This window comes from Pristiophorus japonicus, chromosome 5, assembly GCF_044704955.1.
Source record: "Pristiophorus japonicus isolate sPriJap1 chromosome 5, sPriJap1.hap1, whole genome shotgun sequence".
NCBI classification, from domain to species: domain Eukaryota; kingdom Metazoa; phylum Chordata; class Chondrichthyes; family Pristiophoridae; genus Pristiophorus; species Pristiophorus japonicus.
The window spans coordinates 276394902-276420753 of NC_091981.1; the positions used below are offsets into that span (position 1 = coordinate 276394902).

Consider the following 25852-nt stretch of genomic DNA (forward strand, 5'->3'; position numbering starts at 1 on the left):
TTTGCCTTCCAAATTACTTGCTGTACCTGTGTACTAATGTTTTGTGTTTCATGTACAAGGACCGCCAAATCCCTCTGTACTGCAGCATTTTGTAATTTCTCCCCATTTAATAAATAATTTGCTTTTTTATTTTTCCTACTAAAGTGGATAACCTCACATTTTCTCACATTATACTTCATCTGCCAAATTTTTGCCCACTCACTTAGCCTACCTATATCATTTGTAGATTATTTGCGTCCTCCTCACAACTTGCTTTCCCACCTATCTGTAACATTAGCAACTGTGGCTACATTACAATCTTGTCGCTTCATCTAAGTCATTAATATAGATTGTAAATTGTTGAGGCCCCCGCACTGGTCCCTGTGGCACTCCACGAGTTACTGTTTGCCAACCTGAAAATGACCCATTTGTTCCGACTCTGTTTTCTGTTAGTTAGCCAATCCTCTATCAATGCGAATATATTACCCCCAACCCCATGAGCTCTTATCTTGTGCAGTCACCTTTTATGTGCCACTTTATCGAATGCTTTCTGGAAATCCAAATACACAATATCTACTGGTTCCCCTATGCTTGTATTTTTTTCTGACGGTTTTTGCCTCTCTCCTTCTCCTCCTCTCTGAGGCATTGGCTCCTTGTGTTCAGTTCTGTGGGTGCAGGTTGCCCACCAAAATCTCACCTAATTTCTCATTGTTCATGTGAACCCAGATTGTGATTATCAGTAGGTTGTTCAACTACAGTAGGACTGCCTGACGTTGTCATCACCTGGTATCCACACACAATCGCTGCCAACGGTGGTCACTCGGTAATGCACAGGATAGAGAACTCGGGCGTATTTCCCCTTCTTCCTACGCTAGGGATGTTGTGGCCAGTTTCAGACCCTGTGCTGCTGCTGCTTCAACTGAGATTAATTAACTCGGCATGAAACCAGGACCTAATGCTCTCTGTGGCTACCTATTACAATAGACAATTCATTACCCACGAGATCATCAGGAGAAGGGGAGCTAACTCTCAGGATAATGAAGCTACTTTTGGCATTTGAGTTGTTACAAATTATCAATGATAAACACATCAGTGCTTATTTCAGCATCGAGTGCATGAGACAAATACTTAAACTGTACAACTCAGGAACCCGGTAATTTCCTTGAACCCTGAGTGCATAAGGGTTAATAGATTTTTTTTTTTAAAAACAGTTTGCGGTTTAGTTGACCATCAGGACTCAGTGCAATTCTGAGCAGTGTGACAACTCATCGTGGGAAAGACTAATACTTGCATAACCGTTATAAATCACTGGTTAGACCTCAGCTGAAGTACTGTCCAATTCTGGGCACCAGACTAGGAAAGATGCAAAGGCCTGGAGAGCGTGCAGAGGAAATTTACTGAATTGGTACCAGGGAGGAAGGACTGCAGTTATTTGGAAAGATTAGAGAAGCTAGGATTGTTATCCTTCGAGCACAGAAGGTTAAGGGGAAATTTAACAGAGGTGTTTAAAATTTTGTGGGGTTTTGATAGAATAGATAGGGAGAAATTGTTTCCACTGGCAAGAAGGTCGGTAACCAAAAGTTATGGGTTTAAGGTAATTGACAAAAGCGGCAGAGGTGAGATGAGAATTATTTTTACACAGTTATGATCTGGAATTCACTGCTTGAAAAGGTGGTGGAAGCAGATTGAATTATAACTTTTTAAAAAGGGATCAATACTTGAAAAGAAATAATTTATAGGGCTATGGGCAAAGAAAAGGACTAATTGGATAGCTCTTTCAAAGAGCCGGCACAGGTACAATGGACCAAATGGCTTCCTTCTGTGTTGATTCATTCTAATAACTCAGTGTTTGCAATTATTCAGACAACAATTTGGTATAATGCCCCCTTATACCCTTTGTGCACAGAAGAAAAATAGTCCCCAATCAAGTTATTTCTCATCCAAATTTCCCCACTCTGCGCAATTTTCATCCTTTAATTTTCTTGAGAATCTTGTGACTGTTTAGCACCATTGTTGTTGAGCTGTGGGTTTTAATGTCTTTCAGCAGCTAATGAAAAGCTGACAGTTTGCAGCTATGTGAAAATAAAACCAGTTGGGTTCAGAGCTGTGCTATCCCCCATTACATGTAGAATTCATATGAACAGATGGTACAAAAAAAACGTTTGTTTAATATATCCTTAGGCTGTTGGTGAGGGAGGGCGGCGGGGTGGGGAAAGAAAGAACTTGGTGTGATCATTAAATTGTCATCACGTGTAAGAATATAATGTGTAAACAGTCTGGTGTTGGGCATAAAATATTGCTGTTGGGCTCTAAAAGTTTGATTTAACAGCTTTCAAGTGGTACAGCAGACAGAATCCTGCTTTGGCCGCATAGTGATTTAAGTTAAATAAAATTGTACACATCTTAACCTCCTGATACATTCCATGTGCACATAACACCATTGCACAGTGCTGTGATAACAAACCCATTTTTTTTTAATGACTCCCTTGATAGAAGAAATGGAATGAATTGCCCTCATTTAAAACCTGCGCATCTCGCAGTGAAAGTATTCTACAGGGACTCTGGTACATTTAAAAATCTGTTTGAAGATTGCAGCAGAAATCTATTTGTGAATGGCTGTGCTGGGTGCCAGTTGGCACAGAGCTGTTGAGTATGTCTACTGTGTTTTGAGTACAGTTGATTTATCAATAACAATTTCAGGGAAGTAATTTTATTTTTTTTAAAGAAAAGTACTTCTCTTTTGATTTTTCAAATAAATATCTCATGAAAGTGCAAAGTTCGACTATGACTTGCTTCTGTAGTATATATTCTTTATATAAAAAAATGCACTCTAGCGGCTTCTTATGCTAATCTTTACAGCAATGTAGCAGTCTTGGCATCAAAATGTGTGTATGCATTAACAGTCATGTTTTCTGCTGTGGGTTTTATACAGTGCTCGAGTTCCTGACCCCCCCCATCCCCACCCCCATCTTCTGCCTTCCTTTGTTGTTGCCAACACTATTTGTTATGGCTCATGCATGAATAATGGCCACTTGGGTGAGGAACTGGTGGGAGCCCAGAGCCTGTGGAAATATACTAGTGAGAAGTGATTGCTTTCGGAAGAGAGAAATGGAAAATTGGCAAGGAAGGGAAACTTGGGGTGTCTTGTGTCTGCAGACACAAATCATTTTACAATTATATTTGCCTTGCCTTAACCTCTAATCGTTAGTCACTTGGATGTTTGTTGTTCCACATCCAACTTCCTTTGACTTGACCCAACCACAAAATGATTGTCATTTAAAAAAAATCTCTGACAATTAAAAGCTGAAGGAATGACGTTCCACACTTATAAAACTTGGTTTTCAGTGCCAGAGAGGTTATTTAGCAATAATTAAGACTTGCCACACTGTAAAAAGATTACTTGGAATGGGCAAGCCCATTTTTTTCCCCAGCAAGTTTAGTCCATATCTGAGGTAAATACGGTGGGTGGGGGGAGGGGGAGGGGGGTGGTGGTGGCAGGGAAGGAAATTCAGTACCACCCCATTTACCGCTGCGAGGTTGGCGCAGAAGACCCACCCCGGCAGCGACATTGGGGTTACCGCCCCCGAGAGGAAGTAGATCGCAATGTTGCGTGCTCCACTTCCTTTTGGGGGCAGGATTGGGGCACTAATCGTGGGAGTTTTCCAGCGCTATGCAAAGCACCGTGTAGCGCTGGCGGGAGCACAGGACCCTCCTCTTCTGTTAAAAGTGGGGGGAGGGGGCACGCTGCCGATTGTGCATTGGAGAGAAGGGTTCACCACTGGGGCATTGTGGCAGCAGCCCGGCACACAAGCGGAGTGCCGGACTGCAATACCATGGCACTTATCCCGCGAATTGGTAAAGGCAAGGCCGCGACCGGTAAGTTGACCATTTAAATAAAAAAATAATTAAATTTAATCCATTTAATTTTCGCCCTGTGAGCTGAGTGCGACCCATGGGGCGCTACCAAATTTTCGCTCCGGGTGAAAACCGGTCACTGCGCGCGGTGATGTCATCGTCATTGTCTGGATGCTACCGGTTTGCGCTTCTGCTAACTCCTGCGGAATTTCGCGGGTGGCATTAGCGGCCCCGGGCGAGAAGTTGTTTGCGGCCCGTTGGCGTCCACGGGAGGTGCAAACGATCCAAATTTCTCCCCCAGGAACTTTATGCCATTTAATACATTTGAATGGTGAGTCAAATGGCGAGATGCTATTTTCGCACAGCATTTGGAGAAGTAGGAAATCTCGGACAGCAACTTCTGGATTTCCGCGTTAAACTGCGTATGCGCGCTCGCTGGAAGTTGCTGTCCGATTTGCGCGCACACAACGGTGAGTGCTGTTAGTCTCCGCATTATTCTTGCAGCAAAATCTGGCCCAAGGTTTTCTCTGAATTTCACAGTGCAAACTCTTGTGGGAAGCATCCTGTGCTATTCATGGCAGATTGCTAAGGAGGGAGCAGAGATCCCACCAGCAATATTTTACAATCAATTAATCAGCACACTTGCTGCAGCTGCTCTGAGGCCCATCTTTACTTCTGAGTGAAGTATATGTGGTGAATAGTCAAACGATTCTGAACTGATGAATGCTTCTCGCGACATGTTTGTTGCCCTTCTTCCAATCCACAAGTTCAAAGTTAAAATAACTCCCTTAAGGATAGAGCTGACAAAAGCCAAGTTTAATTCACAATATTCTCTCTATCCAAAGCCACTTAAAGATACAATACAGAAAATGTCCCTGTTTGACACACAGTAACAAACTGCAATGCACCATCACACAAGGAAAACAGAAAAGAGGGCAAAAAAGACATTTGATCCACCAAGGCCCATTGCTGTACTATGAAAGCAAGGTGGAAAATTGATTGTCGATGGAAGCAAAATAGGCATGTGGATGATGGGGGTGGGCAATAGATTTGTTTTCAGAAATATCTAGTGGGAGCCATGTAAAAAGATTTTATAACTATTGGGCATAGTGCGTCTTGCACTGATACTCTGCAAGTTCATTCAGTCACTATATTGGATGAGGGTTTGAAAATGTTGGCAGTGATGATCTACCACTTTCATCTCTGTCCACTTATACATATTCTACTTAAGAGCACGGCACAGTAACACTATGCAAGTCAAGTTTCCAATAGTTCTACTGATGACCCAGTTTATTTCTGACTGCAGATGGGAGTTTCAGGAGACAAACTTAAGGGTAGCCAGCTCAGACTATCAGATTACAATGACCTGAAAAATCAAATCCTCCGTGTTAACAGACTAGTGGATTCAAATTGTACAACTCATGGGCGCTGGAGCAATGTGTGAATATGGACAGACCAAAAAAGTTGCTATCAGCGAAGTGTCATCTTCCCACGCAGCCCTCTCTCATCAAAAACACAAAGAAATGTAAGGGAGCATTTGAAAACCACAATTTCTTGATTCTAAAGTATTTCTGTGATAGAAACATAGAAACATAGAAAATAGGTGCAGGAGTAGGCTATTCGAGCCTGCACCACCATTCAATAAGATCATGGCTGATCATCACCCTCAGTACCCCTTTCCTGCTTTCTCTCCATATCCCTTGATCCCTTTAGCCGTAAGGGCCATATCTAACTCCCTCTTGAATATATCCAATGAACTGGCATCAACAACTCTCGGCGGTAGGGAATTCCACAGGTTAACAACTCTGAATGAAGAAGTTTCTTCTCATCTTGGTCCTAAATGGCTTACCCCTTATCCTTGGACACTGTCCCCTGGTTCTGGACTTCCCCAACATCGGGAACATTCTTCCTACATCTAACCTGTCCAGTCATGTCAGAATTTTATGTTTCTCTGCGATCCCCTCTCATCCTTCTAAACTCCAGCGAATACAGGCCCAGTCGATCCAGTCTCTCCTCATATGTCAGTCCTGCCATCCCGGGAATCAGTCTGGTGAACCTTCGCTGCACTTCCTCAATAGCAAGAACGTCCTTCCTCAGATTAGGAGACCAAAACTGAACACACTATTCCAGGTGAGGCTTCACTAAGGCCCTGTACAACTTGCAGTAAGACCTCCCTGCTCCTATACTCAAATCCCCTAGCTATGAAGGCCAACATGTCATTTGCCGCCTTCACCGCCTGCTGTACCTGCATAGCAACTTTCATGTACCATGATACCCAGGTCTCATTGCACGTCCCCTTTTCCTAATATACCGCCATTCAGATAATATTTTGCCTTCGTGTTTTTGCCACCAGTGGATAACCTCACATTTATTTACATTATACTGCATCTGCCATGCATTTGCCCACTCATCTAACCTGTCCAAGTCACCCTGCAGCCTCTTGGCATCCTCCTCACAGCTCACACCGCCACCCAGCTTAGTGCCATCTGCAAACTTAGAGATATTACACTCAATTACTTCATCTAAATCATTGATGTATATTGTAAATAGCTGGGGTCCCAGCACTGAGCCCTGCGGCACCCCATTAGTCACTGCCTGCCATTCTGAAAAGGACCCGTTTATCCCGACTCCTTCCTGTCTGCCAACCAGTTCTCTATCCACGTCAAATACATTACCCCCAATACCATGAACTTTAATTTTGCACACCAATCTCTTGAGAGACCTTGTCAAAAGCCTTTTGAAAGTCCAAATACACCACATCTACTGGTTCTCCCCTGTCTACTCTACTAGTTACATCCTCAAAAAATTCTAGAAGATTTGTCAAGCATGATTTCCCTTTCATAAATCCATGCTGACTTGGACCGATCCTATCACTGCTTTCCAAATGCGCTGCTATTTCATCTTTAATAATTGATTCCAACATTTTCCACACTACTAATGTCAGGCTAACCAGTCTATAATTACCTGTTTTCTCTCTTCCCTCCTTTCTTAAAAAGTGGTGTTACATTAGCTACCCTCCAGTCCATAGGAACTGATCCAGAGACAATAAACTGCTGGAAAATGATCACCAATGCATCCACTATTTCTAGGGCCACTTCCTTAAGTACTCTGGGATGCAGACTATCAGGCCCTGGGGATTTATCGGCCTTCAATCCCATCAATTTCCCTAACGCAATTTCCTGACTAATAAGGATTTTCTTCAGTCCTTCCTTCTCACTAGACCCCCGGTCCCCTAGTATTTCCGGAAGGTTATTTGTGTCTTCCTTCGTGAAGACAGAACCAAAGTATTTGTTCAATTGGTCTGCCATTTATTTGTTCACCATTGTAAATTCACCTGATTCTGACTGCAAGGGACCTATGTTTGTCTTCACTAATCTTTTTCTCTTCACATATCTATAGAAGCTTTTGCAATCAGTTTTTATGTTCCCAGCAAGCTTCCTCTCATACTCTATTTCCCCCTCTTAATTAAACCCTTTGTCCTCCTGCTGAATTCTAAATTTTTCCCAGTCCTCAGGTATGCTGCTTTTTCTGGCCAATTTATATGCCTCTTCCTTGGATTTAACACTCCTTAATTTCCCTTGTTAGCCACAGTTGAGCCCCCGTTTTATTTTTACTCCAGACCGGGATGTACAATTGTTGGAAGTTCATCGTTGTGATCTTTAAATGTTTGCCATTGCTTATCCACCGTCAACCCTTAAAGTATCTTTCGCCAGTCTATTCTAGCCAATTCACATCTCATACCATCGAAGTGACCTTTCCCTAAGTTCAGGACACTAGTCTCTGAATTAACTGTCACTCTCCATCTTAATAAAGAATTCTGCCATATTATGGTCACTCTTCCCCAAGGGGCCTCGCACAAAAGATTGCTCATTAGTTCTTTTTCGTTACTAATACACTGCAGGAAATCTTCCTCCATCATATTGCTACCAGTTTGGTTAGCCCAATCTATATGTTGATTAAAGTCGCCCATGATAACTGCTGTACCCTTATTGAATGCATCTCTAATTTCTTGTTTGATGCTGTCCACAACCTCTCTACTACTCTATGGTGGTCTGTACACAACACCCACTAGTGTTTTCTGCCCTTTGATATTCTGCAGCTCTACCCGTACAGATTCCACATCATCCGAGCTAATGTCCTTCCTTACTATTGCGTTAATTTCCTCTTTAACCTGCAACGCTAGCCCACCTCCTTTTCCTTTCTGTCTATCCTTCCTGAATGTTGAATACCCCTGGATGTTGAGTTCTCAGCCGTCGTCACCCTGGAGCCATGTCTCCGTAATGCCAATTATATCATATTCATTAATAGCTGCCTGCGCAGTTAATTCGTCCAACTTATTACGCATACTCCTCACATTGAGGCACAGAGCCTTCAGGCTTTTATTTTTAACACACTTTGCCCCTTTAGAATTTTGCTGCAATGTGGCCCTCTTTGATTTTTGCCTTGGGTTTCTCTGCCCTCCACTTTTACTTTTCTTCTTTCTATCTTTTGCTTCTGCCCCCATTCTACTTCCCTCTGTCTCCCTGCATAGATTCCCATCTCCCTGCCATATTAATTTAACCCCTCCTCAACAGTACTATCTATACCAGCATTTTTGGGAGATTTAACATTTGTCTTTCAGTCTTTTTAAATGCTTTCTTGATATAATTGACCTCACCTAACAATTGTGATAGTAATCTGATAAAATATAATTGATTTTGTTACTATAAAACTGTAACAAAAAGAACACTCAAATATTCTAAATTCTTACTGTTGGGGTTGACAAAAATATCTTCCCCCTAATTGAATAAAGCACTGAATCCAGTCCATTAATTGAAGTATATACTCCTATTAAATGATAAAGGAAAATAAATGACTTGGATTTATGCAATGCGTTTTATGACTTCAGGGTGTCCCAAAGCATATTGAAGCCAATTAAGTACTTTTGAAGTTCCGAGTAGAGCGCTTGCTTTGGGAGTCTTGTGTCGGGCATGTGGACAATGTGGCCGCCCAACAGAGCTGGTCGAGTGTGGTCAATGCTTCGATGCGGGGGATGTTTGCCTGATCGAGAACACCGACGTTGGTGCATTTATCCTCCCAGGGGATTTGCAGAATCTTGCGGAGACATCGTTGGTGGTATTTCTCCGGCGATTTGAGGTGTCTGCTGTATGTGGTCCAAGTCTCTGAGCCATACAGGAGGGCGGGTATCACTACAGTCCTGTAGACCATAAGCTTGGTGCCAGATTTGAGGGCCTGATCCTCGAACACTCTCTTCCTCAGGCGACCGAAAGCTGCGCTGGCGCACTGGAGGCGGTGTTGGACCTCCAGTTGTCTGCCCTTGCTGATAGTAGGCTCCCGAGGTATGGAAGCACACGCCCGAGCGCTGTACTCGGAACTCCTACACGGCAAGTAAGCCGCAGGTGGGCAGAGGAAAAGTTTCAACGACACCCTCAAAGCCTCCTTGATTAAAGTGCAGCGTCCCCGCCGACACCTGGGAATCCCTGGCCATAGACCGCCCTAAGTGGAGGAAGAACATCCGGGAGGTTGCTGAGCACCTCGAGTCTCGTCGCCAAGTGCATGCAGAAAACAAGCGCAGGCAGGCAGTGGATGGAGCGTGCGGCAACCCAAACTCCCCACCCACTCTTTCCTTCAACGACTGTCCCACCTGTGATGGAGACTGTAATTCCTGTATTGGACTGTACAGTCATCTGAGAACTCACTTTTCGAGTGGAAGAGAGTCTTCCTCGATTTCGCGGGACTGTCTATTTTGAAGTGTAGTCACTGTTGTAATGCATGGAAACGGTGCAACCAATTTGTGCACAGCAAGGACCCACAAACGGCAATGTGTTAACCAGATGATCTGTTTTAGTGAAAATGCTGGAAAAACTCGAGGTCAGGCATCATCTGCAGAGAGAGAAACAAAGTTAACATTTCAGGTCGATGACTTGTCATCAAAACCTGCTTTTGTAATGTTGGTTGAGGGATAAAGATGACCCACGACACCGGAAGTACTCCGCGGCTCTTATTGGAGTAGGGGATCTTTTATCTCCTGGAGGGGGCAGGCGGGGCCTCGGTTTAACGTCTCGTACAGAAGACGGCAGCGCTCCCTCGTGACTTTACTGAAGTGTTGGCCTAGATTATGTACTCGTGTCTGAAATGGGAGTCGAACCCATGATTTTCTGACTCCTAGGCAAGAGTATTCTGGAGCTGAATAAAAAGCAAACTTACAGCTGTATGTCGTGGGAAACAAACATTAATTGCATAATTATTTCAATTGGGAGCTCTTGTTTTCGATAAATCAACTACAAATGAAAACTTGCATCATATCATTTAAGTGTTAGGTGTATAAAATCGAGCGCATGCTAATTAACCCATTTTCTCCTGCTTTCTGTCCCTTATCCACACACTTGGGCAAACACCCCGAGATCTCTTCACCTGCTGTACCACAATACATACCCATTAGCCTACTCTTCATACTCCCACACCATGTTCAGTTTTAATTCATTTAGTTCAAAACATCTATTCCGATACTCTCACTCACCAATGGTGACAATACCAAAATGCGCAGCTGTTTTTGACCTGCAGGAGAGTTAGTTGGGGAAATAAGGGAAAGAGTCTGTCAGAGAAGGTGGTGAGATAATGGAATGGAAAGAGAGTGAGAGGCATAAGGAAATATGGAAGTGAAAAAGACTACAGCAATAGGAATGTGAATGTGGGCAGAATAGGGTCTGGGATGAGAATGGGGAAAGGAAACAACAACAATAACAACTTGTATTTATATAGCGCCTTTAAAGCCATAAAACAGCTCAAGAACAACTAGGCTACGGTAGCGGATGGAATCTCTCCTGAGGCGCTAAAATGTGGCGGAGAGGCGCTGTTGGTGCGGATGCATGACCTCATCCCTCTCATTTGGAGGGAGGAGAGCATGCCGGGAGATCTCAGAGATGCAGTGATCGTGTCCATTTTTAAAAAGGGGAACAAATCCGACTGTGGCAACTACAGAGGAATCTCTCGGTTATCAACCACTGGGAAGGTTGTCGCTAGAGTTCTCCTCCAACCGTCTTCTCCCTGTGGAGCAGATTTTATCCCAAAGGGGAACAACGGATATGATCTTTGCAGCACGATAACTGCAGGAAAAATGTCAGCCCTTATACATGGCCTTTTTCTTTCTTACAAAGACATTTGACACGGTCGACCGTGAGGGCTTATGGAGCATACTCCTCCGTTTTGAATGCCCCCGAAAGTTTTTCAATATCCTTCGCCTGCTCCACGACGACATGCAGGCCGTGATCCTTACCAGCGAATCCATTACAGACCGATTCCATGTCTGGACCGGGGTCAAACAGGACTGCGTCATCGCTCCAACCCTCTTCTCAATCTTTCTCGCTGCCATGCTCTACCTCACTGGAGTGGAACTAAACTACAGAACCAGTGGGAAGCTGTTTAACCTACGCCGCCTCTCGGTCAGGTCCAAGATCACCAAAACTTCTGTCGTTGAAGTTCAGTACGCAGACGACGCCTGCGTCTGTGCACATTCTGAGGCTGAACTCCAGGATATAGTCGATGTATCCACCGAAGCATATGAAAGCATGGGCCTCACGCTTGACATCCGTAAGACAAAGGTCCTCCACCAGCCTGTCCTCGCCGCACAGCACTGCCCCCCAGTCATCAAGATTCACGGTGCGGCCCTCGACAACGTGGACCACTTCCCATACCTCCGGAGCCTTTTGTCAACAAAGGCAGACATTGATGCGGAGATTCAACATCGCTTCCAGTGTGCCAGTGCAGCGTTCGGCTGCCTGAGGAAAAGAGTGTTCGAAGACCAGGCCCTCAAACCTATCACCAAACTCATGGTCTATAGGGCTGTAGTAATACCCGCCCTCCTGTATGGATCTGAGGCATGAACGATGTATAGAAGGCACCTCAAGTCGCTGGAGATATATCACCAACGATGTCTCCGCAAGATCCTGCAAATCCCCTGGGAGGACAGGCACACCAACATCAGTGTCCCCGTCCAGGCTAACATCCCCAGCATTGAAGCACTGACCACACTCGATCAGCTTCGCTGGGCAGGCCACTTAGTTCGCAAGCCAGACACGAGACTTCCTAAGCAGTTGCTCTATGCGGAGCTCCTTCATGGCAAACGAGCCAAAGGTGGGCAGCGGAAACGTTAGAAGGGCACCCTCAAAGCCTCCCTGGTGAAGTGCGACATCACCACTGATACCTGGAAGACCCTGGCCGAAGACCGCCCTCGGTGGAGAAAGTACATCCGGGAGGACATTGAGCTTCTCGAATCTCAACGCTGCGAGTGTGAAGAGGTCAGGCGCAGGCAGCAGAAGGAGTTTGTGGTAAATCAGTGCCACCCAACCCCCCAACGAATATCTGTCCCACCTGTAACAGGGTCTGTGGCTCTCGTGTTGGACTGTTTAGCCACCAAAGAACTCACTTTAGGAGTGGAAGCAAGTCGTCCTCGATTTCGAGGGACTACCTATGATGATGATGATTAACGTAGTGAGATGTCCCAAGGTGCTTCACAGGACTATTATGAGACAAAAAATTTGACACTGGGGCAGGTGGCCAAAAGCTTGATCAAAGAGGCAGGTTTGAAGGAGCGTCTTGAAGGAGAAAAGAGAGGTTTAGACACGGAATTCTAGATTCCAGGGCCTCGGCAACAGAAGGCATGGCCACCAATGATTGAGTGATTATAATCAGGAATGCTCGAGGGCAGAATTAGAGGAATGTGGACATCTGAGTGGGTGGGGAGGCGGGGGGTTTATGGGGCTGGAGATTAGAGATAGGGAGGGGCAAGGCCATGGAGGGATTTGAAAACAAGGATGAGAATTTTGAAATCATAGTGTTGCTTAACGTGGAGCCAATGCAGGTCAGCGAGCACAGGGGTGAGCGGGACTTGGTGGGAGTTAGGACACGGGCAGCCGAGTTTTGGATCAACTCTAGTTTACGTAGGGTAGAATGTGGGAGGCCAGCCAGGAGTGCATTGGAATAGTCAAGTCTAGAGGTAACAAAGGCATGGGTGAGGGCTTCAGCAGCGATTGAGCTGAGGCAAGGGTGGAGACGGGCGATGTTATGGAGGTGGAAATAGGCGGTCTTTGTTATGCAGCGGATATGTGGTCGAAAGCTCATTTCATTCAAATATGACACCAAGGTTGCAAACAGTGTGGTTCAGCCTCAGACAGGAGTTGGGGAGAGGGATGGAGTCAGTGGCTAGGGAACGGGGACTGAAAACGATGGCTTCGGCCATCCCAATATTCAATTGGAGAAAGTTTCTGCTCATCCAGAAATGGATGTCGGATAAGCAGTCTGACAATCTAGAGACCGAGGAGGGGTCGATAGAAGTGATATTGAGGTAGAGCGGTCCTGGACCTACGCCTACGTAAAAGGCCCACAGGGCGTATGAGGTTCGCAAACGTCCCTGGGATTACATGGGCCAGGCCAACGAATGCTTATGGAGATTCCGTTTGCGCAGAATCTGCATAAGCATATTAGAAATCACCTAATAAATGCAACTTCGCACCACTGAAATAAAAATAAATCATCATAGGTGAAAAATTAATTAAAATACCATTTAATTCAACACTAAAAGTAAAAATTTAATTTTTTGACAAATTTAAACATTTTTAAATGGGACAAAAATAACCTAAATTAATTTTAAATGTAAATGTATGTTTAAATCTCACAATTTTATTTTAACAGTTATTTAAACCTGTACGCACGCTGGTTAAAGAAGGCCTTACGCCTGCTTTTGCCAGGCATAAGGGTTTGGTGGATATTTGTTGGGCAAATAGCCCAACTCTGCACCAGCTAATGTTAATTTTCAATAGATGCGTACGTTCCGACCAGCTGAAAATTGACCTCCCTAAATTTCTTCTTACCACCACCTCCCCTGCCTTTAAAAGCCAACTGAAGACTTTTCTCCAAAAGCTTTTGCGGCTTTGTAATTTATCTCCCTTTTCTCTCCTGCTCCGTGTAGTCTATATTCCACAATCTGTGAAACAAATAATAAATGACAACATGGTGAAGGTAAATACAGAAAATCACTCTACTAAATTGCACGAGTAGAACAAGGAGATTCAGGTTTAAGAGTAAATTTAAGAATATTAGAGCTAGTTAATTTATATTTGAGAGGAAGGAAGTGATTAAACCATATATGTTCAGTTTTGTTTATACTGAGAAATTGTAAGTAATTGTTGACAATCAATTTATTTTTGCAACACTGTCAAACCATGTCTTTGGTCAGTTCGTAATTTGCATTTGTTTTTCTTATTGATTTGAGTAAAAGTTTCACATCAAAATTAAGAACGTACATTTTTATTCGAGAGTCTGGCTTAGGAACTGTCATCAAGCCATATAATTTACTTCACCTATGCTTTTATTTATACTAAAAGTTCCAAAATAATTGTTGTTTATGTAAAGATTTCATTACAAAGGCCCCAAAAGCTTCCACTGTCTCCATTATTGCAGTATCCTGACTCATTGTGACCAATACCAATGGGATATCCACTAGTATTATTAAAAAAGTACATATGAACGCGCACTCTCCACGCTTCCTGTGTCATATGTAAGCCACATGTAATTATTGACCAGTTTATTGGACTTCTCTATCACACTTAAAAGCAAAACCACACTTCTTCCATTTGTTTCCAGTTATCACTTTTGTGCATGGCTTATTTGTTAGTACGCGATCTTTTATTGAGCACTTTACTCAACCTGGATTGTTGGAGTTTAAAAATACCAGATTTTCCAACCCATCAGCAGAGCCGATCCATTTTGTTAGAATTTTTTTCTCAGTGATTCTGCTGCTGTCCATAGTTTAGGAAATATCTTTATCTTCAAACATAATGGTTGCGTCTTTGCGTGCACACATACCATTCATAAGATGAATGTGAATACCCTGTAATAATTGCAAAGTATTAGTTCTATATTTAAATGGACTTATTTTTATTTAAAAATCCTTATCTGATATTTATTTTATTTCAGCATTGTGTGTACTGTAAGCACCTTGGAGCCACCATCAAATGCTCAGAAGTGAAGTGCAATCAGCTGTACCACTATCCATGTGCAGCTGGGGCTGGTACATTTCAGGATATCAGGACCCTCAGTCTCCTCTGCCCAGAACACATCGACCAGGCTCCGGAAAGATGTGAGTGTGACCACATTCCAAATCCTGCTCCAGATGTGACTCTTTCCAATCTGTGGTTTACATTCTAGGACCATTGAAATATGACATTCAATGTAGACAAGAAAATTTTAACAAGATTGGTGCATTTTTTTTTAAAAGCTAAAATTGCTTTTGATGAATTGTTATAAGCACAGCGCCAATTGGGGAGTGGGGCATTCATGATTTCCCCCCCAATCCTTTTGAAGTCGAACAATTTTGTATGTCAGGACTCAGCCAAAACAGACTACATAGAATTTACTCACTCAACTTTTACATTTTCGAGCGCAATCACATTGCCACTTAGAGTCTGATGCAAATGGCAGCCCAATATTGGAGAACCTTGTTGTGGCCAAATTGCTCCACCCAAGTGGCTTCATTTTATTACTTCATCTCTTGACTACTTTATTCCTATCCTCCTTCCCTACCTTCTCCCAGAAAGCCACTTGGCTTCCTATACATAATCTGGGTAATGGACTTTTTTGTGACTACCGTTGATGTTCTTTGATTTACCTATTGGGAGCCACAGTTTAAGTGCTCTTAGCTGGACAGTAGCTTTTTTGCTCCTCTTTCTGATGGTGGTGACATGCTGAAATAATGTTCTACAGATGTTGGGAGCCCTTTGAAGCCTCCCCAAAAATAACCATGCTTCATGTGTGCAATTAGACAGTGAGTGTTGGCATCTTTATTGACAACAGGGGACATCCCAGCAGAGATCCATCATATCCTCACCCAACATCAACACACAATCCACTCCTTACAAGAAGGGTTGCTGGATAGGGAACAGGAATGGAAATTCAGACTGACTTTTTTTTTTCCCATCCAAATCCCCAAATTTGAAACTGAAGCCAATTCTAACATCCCATACACAGCACACCAGTTAACATTAGCTAATTAAGCACAGACCAAATATTAAGTCTGGGACCTCCCATTTCTATATAACTTTTATATATAACTATATACCTCCCTTTTCTTATATAGTGTCAGCTGTAGCTCAGTGGGTAGCACACTCGCCTCAGTCAGAAGGTTGTAAGTTCAAGTCTCACTCCAGGAATTTAAACACACAAATCTCGGCTGACTCTCCAGTGCAGCGCTGAGGGAGTGCTGCACTGTTGGAGGTGCTGTCTTTCGGATGACACATTAAACCGAGGCCCCGTCTGCTCTCAGGTGAATGTAAAAGATCCCATGGCACTATTTCGAAGAAGAGCAGGGGAGTTATCCCCAGTATCCTGACCAATATTTATCTCTCAATCAACATAGCAAAAACAGATTACCTGGTCATTATCACATTGCTGTTTGTGGGAGTTTGCTGTGTGCAAATTGATTGCTGCATTTCCCACATTACAACAGTACTTCATTGGCTGTAAAGCGCTTTGAGACATCCAGTGATCGTGAAAGGCGCTATATAAGTCCTATAATGTTATACAAATGTAGGTGATGCATATATCCTCAGCCACCAGGCGAAAGATAGTATCTTATTTCTTGGTCGATGGTAGGCTGATCAAAAAAGTAAAAGCCTATGGGATCCAAGGGAGAGTGGCAAATTGGATACAAAATTGGCTCAGGAAGCAAAGGGTAATGGTTGAGAAGAGTTTTTGTATTCCACAGGACTCAGTACTTGGACCTTTTTTGTAGTATATATTAATGATTTAGACTTAAATGTAGGAGGCATGATAAAAACATTTGCAGATGATACAAAAATTGGCTGTGTGGTTGACAGTGAGAAGCAAAACTCTAGACTGCAGGAAGATATCGATGAACTGGTCAGTTGGGCAGAAAAGTGGCAAATGAAATTCAATCCGGAAAAGTGTGAGGTAATGCATTTGGGGAGGAGCAACAGGGCAAGGGAGTACATAATAAATGGGAGTGTACTGAGAGGTGTGGAGGAACAGAGGGACCTTGGAGTCTATTTCCACAGATCCTTAAAGGTAGCAGGATAGGTCGATAAGGTAGTTAAAAAGGCATACAGAATGCTTTCCTTTATTAGCCGAGGTATAGAATACAAGAGCAGGAAAGTTATGCTAGAACCGTATACAACACTAGTTAGGCCACAGCTTGAGTACTGTGTGCAGTTCTGGTCACCACATTATAGGAAGGATGTGATTGCACAGGAGATTTATGAGGATGTTGCCAGGACTGGAAAAGTTTAGTTATGAGGAAAGATTGTACAGGCTGAGGTTGTGTTCCTTGGAACGGAGGAGGCTGAGGGGGGATTTAATTGAGGTGTTTTAAATTATATGGGGCCTAGATAGAGTGGATAGGAAGGACCTATTTCCCTTAGCAGAGGGTTCAACAGCCAGGGGGCACAGATTTAAAGTAGTTGGTGGAAGGCTTAGAGGGGAGATGAGGAAACATTTATTCACTCGGAAGGAATGGTGGGAGTCTGGAACTCACTGCCTGAAAGGGTGGTAGAGGCAGAAACCCTAATCACATTTGAAAGGTGCACTTGGATGGGCACAAAGAGCCGTAACGTACAGGGCTATGGACCCAGTGCTAGAAGGTGGGATTAGGCTGGGAAATTCTTTTTCGACTGGCACGGATACGATGGGCTGAATGGCCGCCTCCTGTGTCGTAATTTTATATGATTCTATGTTCACTGCTGCATAATATATTGTCTGGAAGCTGATCTGTGAACCTACACACATTGTCCAACTAAAGTTGAGAGATAAGCACCTTGTGACTTGCTCTTTTAATGTATTGAGGAGGAAGAAGTTGTCGAGTTCTGAGGTGGTTGCATTTATTAAAATGCAGGGACTCGTATACTTCCTTGTTCATGATTTGAGCGTAACAGGTAACCACTGGAATGGAAGTGATCTCAACTTCCTGTTGTTTCAGCTCATTTTGTTTTTAAATGGCACTCAAGTAATTTTTGTTAATATTTTGTTAATATTCTTCAGCCAAGGAAGAAGCAAATTGTGCTGTTTGTGATAGCCCGGGAGAACTTTTAGACCAGCTTTTCTGCACTAGCTGTGGACAGCATTATCATGGAGCATGCCTAGACATAATTGTGACCCCTTTGAAACGGGCTGGGTGGCAGTGCCCAGAATGCAAAATCTGCCAGACCTGCAGGTAAATTCCACGTTGGACACTTCCTTTTTATGTGGGTGCAAGTTATTAAGGATTAAGATGGCTATACTTTTTCAGTGCAAGATTTGTGTAATATGGATCACATCATAAAATGGCAATTGAAGTAAAACGTGGGGTAAGGGAACCAATTAGTTCTCAGTTGCAAATAAAATGTTGCAACTGTAGGAAAATATAAATTGTATGTAAAATTGAAGAAAAATTATTTTACTGAAGTCCTTGATTTAAAATATTTTAGTAAAGTTTCTTGAACTCAGTACAAAAGAAAATATATAACTTTATTTTAATATTGAGTCCCTTCTGTATTCATTGAAACTCAAATGACATGCCATGTAGAAGATTGTTTGTTATCTGCAGCTACAGAGCTTCTCCACTTCGCCACGTTGCAGTCAATAAGTACTGATCTGCAGACAATGGGAATGCAGGGCGGTTTGTCCTCAATTCCCGTGATCATAATTTGTGACATTGCTTAAAATACAAGCATAAAAGTGCAGTGCTTTGTTTGTGTGGCCTTGTCTGTTTTCACTGAAGAATGTTCACCTCAGATGGAGTTTTGGTGAAAATAGCAACTTTGCTGCAGGCTTTCATTCCTTTGTTTGTCTTTTAGAATTATGTGTTCATACTAAAGCTCAAAGTCTTTTTTTAAAAAGGACGCGAGTCTAGGGCAGATTCCATTTGCAGTTGAGAAAGCTTGCGTTTTCAGGGAAAAGTTTAGATTTCTCAGATGCCATACTAAGACTGGGATAGCTTATTTATCATAAATCAGTTTTTGATTTATTTTGTTTTAATCCGTGGATGATGTTGATACTTTACCTGTTTCGTTGCAAATGTGTAGCATAAGTAACCCTGTGCATATTTCAGCAAATGGTTCTGCAATATTGCATGTGGGACCTAGGTCTGTGGAGTACTCCACTTTTTTATGTTGCAAAGCAGATTCTTCAATTGTGGAAAATAGGGAATCCATCGCGCGTGCACAGTTTTTAAGTCACAGTTCACGTTTTATATTTGCTTACTTCTGTTCCTCTCCCAATGGCTGGCAGAGGCATGTACAGGCTAGCAACCAGAAAACCACAATGCAGGCCTGTGTGGAATAGTGCAAGAAAAGGTGGTGCCCACTACCTCCAGAGGCAATGGCGAATATAACCTTGTTAGGAAGGGGCTCTGATTATCTTTTAGCGCATAATCTGAAGTTGGGGTTGTTGTCGGTGGCAGTGCTGTGAGGTAAATATACAGCACAAAATTGGTTTGGTCTGCCTCGTCATCTGTGAGGGTTTGAAGATCAGAGTACTCTAAGGCTTGAAATCATACTGACAGTTCGATTTTTACAAAAAGGGCGTTTTTAATTCTATCGTTTTGTATCCTTTCAGGCATCCAGGTGATGACAGCAAAATGTTGGTTTGTGACATCTGTGACAAAGGCTATCACACGTTTTGTCTCCAACCAGCAATAGAGTCAATACCTACAAATGGCTGGAGGTGTAAAGTGAGTGATAATCTGCTAACATCTTTCTACTCATTTGGATTGTTAACATTGCAATCTGATGCAACAAAAATCAAAAAATGCTTGAGATTTCTGAAAACAGTCACCCCCACTGATGGCAAGGAGAGCTGCTCAAAGCTAGCAAGGTCCCTGTTTAAATATGTAGATTGAGTTCCAGTGGCGTCATCGGGGCCCAACTGCAATATCAAATCTGAGGCCTGAGCCGGGAGAAATGGTGGCTTCCCAGCCAGGCCAAAGCTGTCAGGAAGTAGATCCTTTCTTTGTGAGCCAGGAGGAGCAGGAGTACTCCTTAGGGCCCCTCAATGAAACCTTGGACCTTCCCTTCCCAACCGTAAGCCCTGTCAGACTCCCGCACCCACCTGAAAATATACTGGGGCTGGAGGCCGTTCCCTCTGGTCCGGTTTTAATGGCCAGGCACTGTTTCCCACTGACTTCCAAGCCACTTTGATCGTGAAGTTGGTCAGCTGCATACTAGCTAGGTCTGACCCTTAAAATGGGCTGGGTTTCCCCCACTGTCCCCCGCGAACGGTTCGGCCGCTCACTAGGCAGTGTTCCCACCCGGGACTAAAACTTAACGGTACAACACCATCGTTTTTATGCTGCATGCTTCAGCTGTTTAAATTTCATGTCCCTAGTGATAATTTCTTAATCTGCTAAATTTCTGAATCAGTGGAAAATTGAATGACTCAATAGATTTTGTAAGATTCTTCTCCCAAGTACTTGGCAAAGTTGATAAAAGGAGAGAGCTGTTGAAAAATGTGTGGAAATTTGGTGTAATCGTGGTCCACTTCCTGTTTGTCACCGACATTTTGGCCACCACTCTTCTGCCTCAGCCTCTTCAGAATGCCCAGCGAAAGCTGTAATCTATAAGATGTAATCATTTTTTTTAACTTAGCAAAATATATTTTAACTTACCCATAAAATTGTCCTCCACCTGTTTTTTAAAACAAACAGTCCATTAAGTTTTACCTTTGAGGCTGCTGGTAGAAACCTGTTTCTGGCACGATAAACGTGCTCCTTGCTTTTTAGCTCATATCTGCCTCTGACGCATTCTCCTGCTGGCCCAACCTGTTCCTTGCTCCTTGGGGTGTGTTGCGAGCTTAAAGCCATTTGTCAGCACTGAATGTGCTCGTACAATATTTGCCACAGCACAAGGGTCTGGGAATGGGTTTCTAGGCAGGACTGTGAGCTGGTTAATGACTCTAGAACAAACGTCCTTGAGTACTATATTCCTTCAAATGCTGCTGACCAACGTAGGGATCCCGCACAGCCGTCTTTTCAATGTTAAAACCGTGCATGTGTGGTATTTTGAATGGCCCGCGCAGCTAAGGAGCCACATGGCGCCAAGAAAAATTACAGGGAACATTGCTGTTGAACTATCTGCTTTTCCTCCTCCCAACAACCTCTCGGTGTTGAAATCAAGACTCATGTCTCAATCTTCTACAATAACAACTTACATTTATATAGTGTCCATCACAAAGTGTCCCAAGGTGATTGTGGGGAGGGCAGTAGACACCAAGCAGGAAAATATGAGAGAAGTTGGGGAAGTGACTGAAGGCATAGTCAAAGAGATCAATTTTGAGGAGATGTTTGAGGCTGGAAAAAGATAGAGGCAGAGAAGTTTAGGAAGAAAATTCTGAAGACTCTGCCACCATATGGGAATCCAAGGGTGCAAGCTGGGAATTAGGGCCAGGGAGGTTTGTGGAGGTAAAGAAGAGCATTACCATGTTAGAAGTATGAAGTTCGTGCACTAAAAGATGGAGACAATGAAGGTTGGCACGGACAGAGGTGATGGGTATACATGGTAGAATATGGGCTGGTAGAGTTTTGCACGAGTTGCAGTTTGTACAGGTAGAGCTGGGGAGGCCAGCAAGAAGACTGATGGAGAAATCAAACCTGGTCTCCTACTTGGGCTTATTTATTCACTTGACATCAAATCAGTGGAAACTCTTGTTCCTGTAATCAGTCCCCCCTCCCCCTCCCCCTCCCCCTCCCCCTCCCCCTCCCCCTCCCCCTCCCCCTCCCCCTCCCCCTCCCCCTCCCCCTCCCCCTCCCCCTCCCCCTCCCCCTCCCCCTCCCCCTCCCCCTCCATTGTAACCTTCAGGTTTTGAAAAACGCAAGCTTGATGTCAGCTCTTCCTGATTTGCTTCACGTTCTTTTTTTATTTAGCCTTGGTGATGCCTGCACTTTGGGCCTTGAGTTCTCAATTTTACAAAAAAAAATGCACCTTGTTTGTATTGTTATAATTTAGCTGGTAGGAGTTGTGCATTTCACCAACTATGTTCTTACACCATTTGGGCGAACAGATGGTGTTCACGTGTTTGTATCTGATGATGATCTTGCTAAGATTGGCAACTCAGCATGGGGACTGTTGGTTTGCAACCATGGCCCCACTGCTCTGTGATTAGTGCTGTTTTATTAAGAGAACCAATGTGCGCACATTACTAGCCTTTTTTCTTTTTAACCTGAATACTAAAAACATTTCTAGCTCTCAAAACACAGGATCCTTTTTCTCAATGTAAGATTTGCACAAATGATTGACTACTTATAAAAGAACAATAACCGCATATTAATAGAATTTTGCTTAGTTTATGGAATAAATGAAATTGTAGTCTATTTTTGATTTGGGGTGTTGAAATCTTCAGAAGTGCTAACAATACTTACTGTAGGTATACCTTTAGTCTGAAACTGGCCTTCCTTTCATGTCTCCTGCTCATGTCTCTGTCAGTGTTATTTTTTCCTCCAATTTTCAGGTACAGTGCTTCAGTAATAGTTTTTGGCATATGCTGTAAACACAGGAGCACCTGTCAATCACTGCAGCATCACACCAGCGAGCCTTGTCCCCAGAAGCAATGTGAGTTTGTGCCTGCAGTTCCCCATATAGCCCTCTGAAATGTGCCTCCTGTCAGCAATAGGTCTGAAGCATGCTGTACAAGTAAAACTTTAGCCAGTTAACAATTCGACTTGGGTGCAAGTCTACATCACAAAATTGCTTGTAATTTGACAATTTGGCACTAAATGGCAATCTGGCTCAGGGGGCAACTAAGCATGACTGAAATGGAAAGTAGAAAATAGTGGGGTGGGGTGCTATGGAACCAGAATGTTACTTTGACACTAACCTGTGAGCTTTTGATGCTGGCATTGGGTTTCGAAGATGGAAGAAGTTTTTGGTCACTTTCTCGCACCAATATACAAGTTCAAATATTAACCTCTCCCTCCACCTACACAAAAACAAAAATTAAATTGCAAGACATTGCTCATTGTATATCAAAGCTTAAAACGCTACACCGGTTTTGATCATTATGGAATAGACTGCCACTTAGCGCAGTGAATGCTGTTCTTAGTGTTCAGTACATGAATACAGACTTGTCAGCAGGCCAGAATGGGAGAAAAATGGTCTCTGTAGATTTCAAATGGGGACCTAAAGGATTGGATGAGATGGACAGACTGAAGGGTATTTCTTCATTCCTCATTCTCTTCATTTCCATTATTGTCCAGATTTCAAATAACAACCTTCTGGCCTCTCAACACTAGGCCCAGCTCCTGATTGATTCTTTCCTAACAACGTTCCTGACTGTTTCTTATACTGACTTGCCTATCTTTACATCCATCATTTTTTTCACCAATTCAATCCCCAATGTAATCAACAAACCAATCCCAAGAACTCTTCAGTGTTCACAAGACTGCAAATCTACAAGTAGTAGTTATGTGGAAGCCAATGGCACCAGATAACAAGTTGCCACATTCTGATTTCTACGCACATGAGAAAAGCTTTTCTTCCAACAAAATCCTTTGGAAAATACATGGAAGTCAGATAATTCCTGCGGTTGCATAAGTCACCTTAAACAATAGCAGAAATTGCTGGAAATAAAATAACCGATTAGCCAGCATCTGTAAAAAAAAACTTGTATTTTCCGTTTACAGATGCTGACTGCTTTGTGTACTTGTATAATTTACTGTTTTTGTTTCAGATTTCCAGTATTTCTAGTTTTTGTTTCCTAATTTGTAAACCGCCTTGTCAGATTGGATCGTTAATTGGCTTACATTATTTGGTTGTATATTTTTGTTGTACTTCACAGATATAATAGTTTAACTCTCACCTTTATTACTTCAGAATTGCAGGGTATGTGTTGACTGTGGCACACGGACCAGCACTCTTTGGCACCACAATTGTTCACTTTGTGCTAGTTGTTACCAGCAGCAAGACCTCAGCCTGTCCTGCCCATTCTGTGGCAAGACCTGCCATCAAGACTCCCAGAAGGATCTGCGGTATTGTCAGATATGCAAAAGGTAAGGAGATTACGCTGACTCGGGTGTGCGAACCCCAGCGTCATAAAAGGTGGCCACTAGCATATGTTACTTTATTTTGATTCTTTCTGTTCCCATTCTGTCCTTTTCCTTCACATTATGACCATCCATTTATTGTTTGCTGCTTTAAGTATTGCCTGCTCAGCTGGCCTTGTCCATCTGTATATCATTGAGTTCAGTAGTGTTGAGTAGCTGGAGCATTTAATAATGGACTGGTTCGAAAAATCTACCTGCATGTAGATAATTCAAAATCAGAAGTGTTTTATATTGGTTCTTTCCTCCCCTCCCCCCTTTCCCTGCCCCTGTACTTACTTAAAACCTGTTGCATCTCTAACCTTTTCCAGTTCTGATAAAAGGACATCAACCTGAAACGTTAACTCTGTTTCCCTCTCCATAGATGCTGCCTGACCTGCTGAATATTTACAGCATTTTCTGTTTTTATTTGGTGTTGATATTGGTTGTACTCAAATACATATGTTTTGAATTTAAAATTGTACTGTGGCAGCATCAGCAGTTCTCAACTTGTGCTGACAGGAATACCCACAGGGATGCACTGGCAGTCTCTTATCCTGGCAGAGAGTTATATTTGGTTACTTTTTACCAGTTTTTAAAAATGTTTCTGAGCCGATCAAGATACCCTTAACTTCACCTATAAGTCAAATGTTAATGGATTCTGGTCCATGTTTTGTATTATGAAGGAAGTTGATGTGTAGTATATTTTTTTAATATATATATATGTTCAAGGAGGTGGAATTTAAACATCCTGTTCTCGGTGAAATCTATTGTATTGATTTTCTGCTACTGTCTACTTTTTACTTTAATATATCAGCGTGATTCGTAGTTTGAAGCCGAAGTTGTTATCCAAAGACCGCCAAACACAAGAAGCTTGCTGTCAATTCAGTGAGCTAATTACAGTAATGATGGTTTTTGTTTGACCTCTGGGCAGCACTCCCATCACCTGATACTGAGAGCATCAAGCTGCATTCCGGCAAGAGCTCGTTTTGCATTGGGCTCAAGAAAGGTATCGGGTGAAGCCCTCAAATTTTCAGTTATTCTCCATTTCTGACTTGCAGGATCTGTTTCCATTTTTCGATTTTCTCTCCTTTTTTCCTTCCTTGTACATCAGGGACTTTCTTTGCTTCTATCATTTCTTTCCATTAAGTGTCTGCACACCCCCACCCAAGATTCAAACAGGATTCATAAATGTAACCATTTCTGTAATGTGAATGTCTTGGCTTAACTATTAAAGGGAAACAGCTGCTGTCTGGAGACAATAAAGCCAGATGTTGTGCTTTTATTGCCATGTTGATTGATATTTCATTATTCTTTGGATAACTCCTGTAACGATCCTTTTAGTGGGGCTTCATCATTGAACTAATAGGATGGAGGCACCTCGTGTTAATGATTAGTCATTAACTCTTCACCAGCATATTGTAGTGCTGGCCGTTCTTTCAGTTTTGGTTGTGGTGAAAGTGCACATCCCCACCCAAGTTGGGGAGAATGCTCTTGTAGCTTATCTTTGCCTCAGTATAACACACTGAAGTTTCAGGAAACAGTAGGTTTGAACTTGGATTTTTATCCCATTTGGAATGGAGTCTGGTTCTTCCAATTGTCAGCAGGTATTTCACTTGAGCGTTAAACAACTTTCAACAGAAATAGGTACATTCAGTGAGCTGCTCATTTAAAAGAGAAATGTGTTTTGTATGTAATCAGGTTATATGCTTGCCTGCTCTGTGTCACCTGGAGAATTGTTTTACTAATATGAAAAAAACTGTTTTTTAAATCGTTGAACCCCTCCATTTATTAAGATTGAGAGTGACACAGTTAATTCAGAGACTAGGGTCCTGAACTTAAGGAAAGGTATTTTCGATGGTTTGAGACGTGAATTGGCTGGAATAGACTGGCGAATGATACTTAAAGGGTTGATGGTAGATAGGCAATGGCAAACATTTAAAGATCACATGGATGAACTTC

The 25852-nt window shown here is 42.8% G+C and overlaps 1 protein-coding gene across 1 annotated transcript in view; it reads left to right on the top strand.

Annotated features, from left to right (window-relative positions):
• The window catches only part of kmt2ca (lysine (K)-specific methyltransferase 2Ca), a 420190-nt gene that overhangs the window by 169133 nt on the left and 225205 nt on the right, over positions 1–25852 (top strand). Inside the window, exons 8-11 of the mRNA XM_070881651.1 lie at positions 14809–14971; positions 17884–18055; positions 19438–19552; positions 23685–23860. Of these exons, the coding sequence (XP_070737752.1) occupies positions 14809–14971; positions 17884–18055; positions 19438–19552; positions 23685–23860 (626 nt within the window). The remainder of the gene's footprint in view (positions 1–14808; positions 14972–17883; positions 18056–19437; positions 19553–23684; positions 23861–25852) is intronic.